General features: G+C 43.8%; 1 protein-coding gene across 1 annotated transcript; it reads left to right on the forward strand.

The window, feature by feature from the left end:
• The first annotated feature begins 117 nt into the window (after nucleotides 1-117).
• On the forward strand, nucleotides 118-4,637 carry LOC107087343 (gap junction alpha-3 protein-like). Its single transcript, XM_015378874.1, has 3 exons — nucleotides 118-508; nucleotides 986-1,045; nucleotides 1,978-4,637. The coding sequence occupies exon 3, from the start codon at nucleotides 2,013-2,015 to the stop codon at nucleotides 3,384-3,386; it is 1,374 nt and encodes a 457-aa protein (XP_015234360.1). The 5' UTR covers nucleotides 118-508; nucleotides 986-1,045; nucleotides 1,978-2,012; the 3' UTR covers nucleotides 3,387-4,637.
• The last annotated feature ends 239 nt before the right edge of the window (nucleotides 4,638-4,876 follow it).

Consider the following 4,876-nt stretch of genomic DNA (forward strand, 5'->3'; position numbering starts at 1 on the left):
CCCCCCAACTTTCATCACTAAGTTACAGCCTTGCTTGGAGTGGATGGTTGAATATTTTTGCGCACAGTTTTGGAGCCATGAGGTGGGGGGGTTAGGTTAGGTTGACACTGGGCGTGGAGTGACTCAGGACAGGCGGATGACTCTGTGGATTCACTCATGCATGGTCTCACAGTGTGACGGCCCAGACGTGGGTGGAAAGTGGCTCCAGCTCCGTTTAACGGAACACCTCCGACTTCAGAAAACTGTCAACAAACAAAGAGCAACTTTATCACTATTATCACTGTTACGCGCGACTGTTTTCCAGAACAGAGCAGAGCAACCCGGAGGATCTGGTTCATGTGCGCTTGGAAGCGACCAACCAAAAAAAAAAAAAAAGAAAATAGTTGATGAAATTTTCAAAGAAATAATTCTTGAGGGAGGCTCTCAGCTGGAGGTCCCATCGCTTCCCAACCATGGCACCGCTGACAGCTGATGGATGTGATCTTATGTAACTTTGGCATCTTCAAAGGTATGAGACAAGCTGAAACTTTCAGGGAGGGGGAGTTTATGAAGAAATCTGAAGGTAACTGAGAACCTGCCTCAGTTTTACTGAACAACAGAAGAACAAAAGCCTGACAAAGCTTGAGGCGCTTGAGGGGAGTCTGTGCGCTCTGGCACACTCTGCATTATGAGTCTGGCACCTATGGCTTTGCAATCTGCTCAGCTGTTAGACTCAAATACTACAAATATCACTAAACTTTCATAGTTTTATGCTGAATTTAAGGTTTGATTTTCAAAAGTTACCAAAACTTTTAAAAAGGAGGATAACTAACCCTCTGTTGATCTCCTTCAGGAAGTTTACAGCAAATACAGGCAAAGTGTCTTTGTTATTACAGTATCTACTGTTATTTTTTGCTTTGATATTAACAACAATGACAGTTAAACTTTTAAAGGCCTTAAATCTCTCAGATGGTTTAATGTTGAGCAAATGTTTTTTCTTCTGCAGGTGTCAGATTGTGAACCTTATAGTCGATGGATTTATCACCTTTAATTCACCAGTTTCTCAGTAAGTTCTTTCTTTCAAGCTTCTTTTACTGCAGATTTTCTGAAATTATTACATGCTGATATGAAATTATATATATATATATATATATATATATATATATATATATATATATATATATATATATATATATATATATAAACATCTCAAAAACCTGGTTTCTTGACTACATGGGTGTATAGTGTGCACATTTTTAGCTTTTATTTTCAGTAAAAATCTTTCCTTTTAGCCTTCAAAAGTTTTATTAAGTTACAATTTTTGTATTTTCTCATTTATCAGTTGAATATATTTAAAAGTAATTCCCTGATGCTTCAAGCTTAGTATTATTCTTGAGATGGGCAGATGTTCAAACTTTTTTTATACATATATGCTTCATATTCTAAAGTCAGCCATACAGTGAAAGTTAGATCCCTCCCCCCCTGTGTGGTGCATGCAGCTTTTTTGTGTTACAGCAGACAGAGACTGGGGTGAGGGAGGGTGCGATGTGTAAATGTGTGTGTATCACTATGTGTGTGTGTGTGTATTTGCCATCCCAGAGCCCCATCTCTGCTAAATGCTGTTTTCGAACATAATAATGTTGATCTCAGCACATGCCTGCTGGGCAGTGGAGCGAATAGGTGAGAGACAGAGACAGGGCCTGACACAGACACAGAGAGAAAAGCCAATGAATTGGGCTTCAATCGCACAGGTGGCCTGTACAGTATACCAGCATCTGTATTGAAAGGCTGTGGTTAGGTGCAGCTTTCTGCTCTGATCCTCTTCTGATTGTTATCCAATGGTATAGGAGGATTTATGCCAACGGCTGGTGTATGTGTTTACGTACAGTGTCGCAGCTCAGGGTAAAAACGTTTTAGTTTGCCACTGTTTTAATATTCACTAACTTTCCTTGGACCTGACAAAATCTCTTCTGTCTGTCTTGTTTTTTGTTTGTCCAGCCTGTACTTTCTCTGTAGGCTAGAAACGTGGAAGCATGGGCGACTGGAGTTTTCTGGGGCGGCTGCTGGAGAATGCTCAGGAGCACTCAACCGTCATCGGCAAAGTCTGGCTGACCGTCCTCTTCATCTTCAGGATCCTGGTGCTCGGCGCCGCGGCTGAAGAGGTCTGGGGCGACGAGCAGTCCGACTTCACCTGTAACACCCAGCAGCCCGGTTGCGAGAACGTCTGCTACGACGAGGCGTTCCCCATCTCCCACATCCGCTTCTGGGTGCTGCAGATCATCTTTGTGTCCACACCGACCCTCATCTACCTGGGCCACGTGCTGCACATCGTCCGCATGGAGGAGAAGCGTAAAGAGAAGGAGGAGGAGATGCGCAAAGCCAACAGGTTACAGGAGGAGAAGGAACTCCTTTATAGAAACGGTGGTGATGCTGGAGGTGGGGGGAAGAAGGAGAAGCTACCCATCAGAGACGAGCATGGCAAAATCCGCATCAGGGGTGCGCTGCTGCGCACTTACGTGTTCAACATTATTTTCAAGACCCTGTTTGAAGTGGGTTTCATTTTGGGCCAGTATTTCCTGTATGGCTTCAAGCTGAGGCCCCTGTACAAATGTTCACGTTGGCCGTGCCCCAACACTGTTGACTGCTTCATATCGAGGCCCACTGAAAAGACAATTTTTATCATATTTTTGCTTGTGGTGGCTTGCGTGTCTCTTTTGCTGAATTTGTTAGAGATCTATCACCTCGGATGGAAGAAACTCAAACAGGGCATGACCAACGAGTTCGCCCCTGATAGCAAGTCTCTGCAGCGAGCCGGCGCTGAAGAGCCTCCGTGTTTGGCCTCGGCCTCCAGAACTGCCCCATCCGGCTACACTCCCAACTACATTGAGGTGACGGCGGGCAGCGGGGCGTTTCTGCCGCCTATTAGGCCAGCAACCATGGCTTCAACAGCGGAGTACAAGATGGATGACCTCCAGCGAGAGGACTCCCTTCAGCAGTCTTCTTCACCTTCTCAATACTACATCAGCAACAACAACAACCACCGGCTGGCCACACAGCAGAACTGGGCCAACCTGGCCACTGAGCAGCAGACTCGGGAGATGGGTTCCCCTTCGCCATCCTCATCTTCTTCTGCCAACGAGAGCGAACAGAAGATGCCGCCTGGTGCTGCTCTGCTTCTTTCCAGCAACAACAGCAACGGCAACACCACCGACGGCAGATGCCCAGGTACCGCCTCTTACGCAGACAGCGGCGGGGGAGACAGAAACGCACAGGAAGAGGTCCGCAACACGACCACCACGGTGGAGATGCACGAGCCACCGCTTATGGTCAGCATAGACCCTCGGCGGCTCAGCCGTGCGAGCAAGAGCAGCAACGTCAGGGCGAGGCCAAATGATCTGGCTGTCTAAAACCTTTTAAAAGCTTTTAAACCAAGGGGACCGAGGGAGTATTTGGTCAGGTATCATTGCCCTCAGCCACAACCTTTTAGAGCAATCGGTGAGTTGTAGAGCTGCTGATGTAAAAGGTTGGTTAATTTTTTAGGTCCGTACATAGAAAATTAATCACACAATTCGACAAAGAGAGGAAGTTAAAATTTCATGTCATGAAAGACAATTTTTCCCAACCGTTTTGGTTTGGTGAGACACGTCATGGTGTTTCTTTAGATTTTCTTTTAGCCTAGATTACATATTTTTCCTCATATAAGATATAAAATGGTAGCATACTGACAAGGCACAGACCAGTATGAGATTCCTTTATGAGATAGTCCTCTGTGTTCATGTTTTCTATCGGTTTGTCGACCTGCTCAGATCTGCTGCTCGACAGATTTGCCTTTGCTGTCGTTTTAGAACGAGAGGGAAGGGTGTTGCTACTTTGGTTTCTACACCATTACCATCTAAGTTTTAAGAAACTGGAAATACTTTTTTTCAGCCAGTTGTCCAGCGGCGTGCAGCAAAGAACTGCGTTAGTTTTGTACAGCAACAGTCACTCTTGCACTTTCCCTAGGATATTATTAAAATGACCTTAAATCCTAGGAACGGTGACACGAAAAGCACCGATACCATCAGGGTTTTTTAATCTCACCGTTTTTTAACCGGCTTAACGCTCCAACATGTGACATGTGTTGCAGTTTTGGTCCGATTGATTTCTTATTTTAAGGTATTTTATAGAAATGACCCTTAAATTAATCTTTTTAACAATAGATGACAGTCCTATAACTCACCGATTCACTGGCTTTTGTTTCACCCTAAATCCATGATTTTCCATGATGTTATGCCGATGTCTGACAAATTATGCTGTAAAAAGGATGAGAGAGAAAAAAATGTAGGTACCTGCCAAAGAAATGTTGCACAAAGGTGTTGCATGCCAAAAAAAATAAAACCTTCACAATGAAAAGCAGATATAAGGGCAGCCAACAAAATGAAGATAAAAATGTCCTCCTTGTTTAAAATATAGTGTTCTGGTAAAGGTATTCCACACACCCACAATTACCTTTTTATTACACCTGAGCGACAATAGAACCTTTGGAAGCGCCAAGATTTTTATTGTTCAAGAATTAATATGCTTCTTTATTGATTTTTATTCTGAAAAGTGCTATTTTTTTAAGAAGCTGATTTGAACTTTACTCATTAACTGTGCCACCTGTAGTAGTCAGTTTTTGACTGAGGAACAGCTCAGATTAAAAGAAAAAAAGAAGAAAAAAACCAAAGACAGCTTTTTGCGCATTTTTAAAATGCTGTTGTGCAGTTGCCCACTAGTGCTTTTTATTTTTTTCTTGTGCTTGTCATGATACCTAAACACCTCTTGGGATACCCAGGGGGTTGGTAACCCCATGAGCTGCCACGGTCCTCTGTGGTTTGTCATTGTCCTGTCTGGTTGTTCACGCTGAAAGCATTTTCAA

This window comes from Cyprinodon variegatus, unplaced genomic scaffold (assembly GCF_000732505.1).
Source record: "Cyprinodon variegatus isolate N-32 unplaced genomic scaffold, C_variegatus-1.0 Scaffold181, whole genome shotgun sequence".
NCBI classification, from domain to species: Eukaryota; Metazoa; Chordata; class Actinopteri; order Cyprinodontiformes; family Cyprinodontidae; genus Cyprinodon; species Cyprinodon variegatus.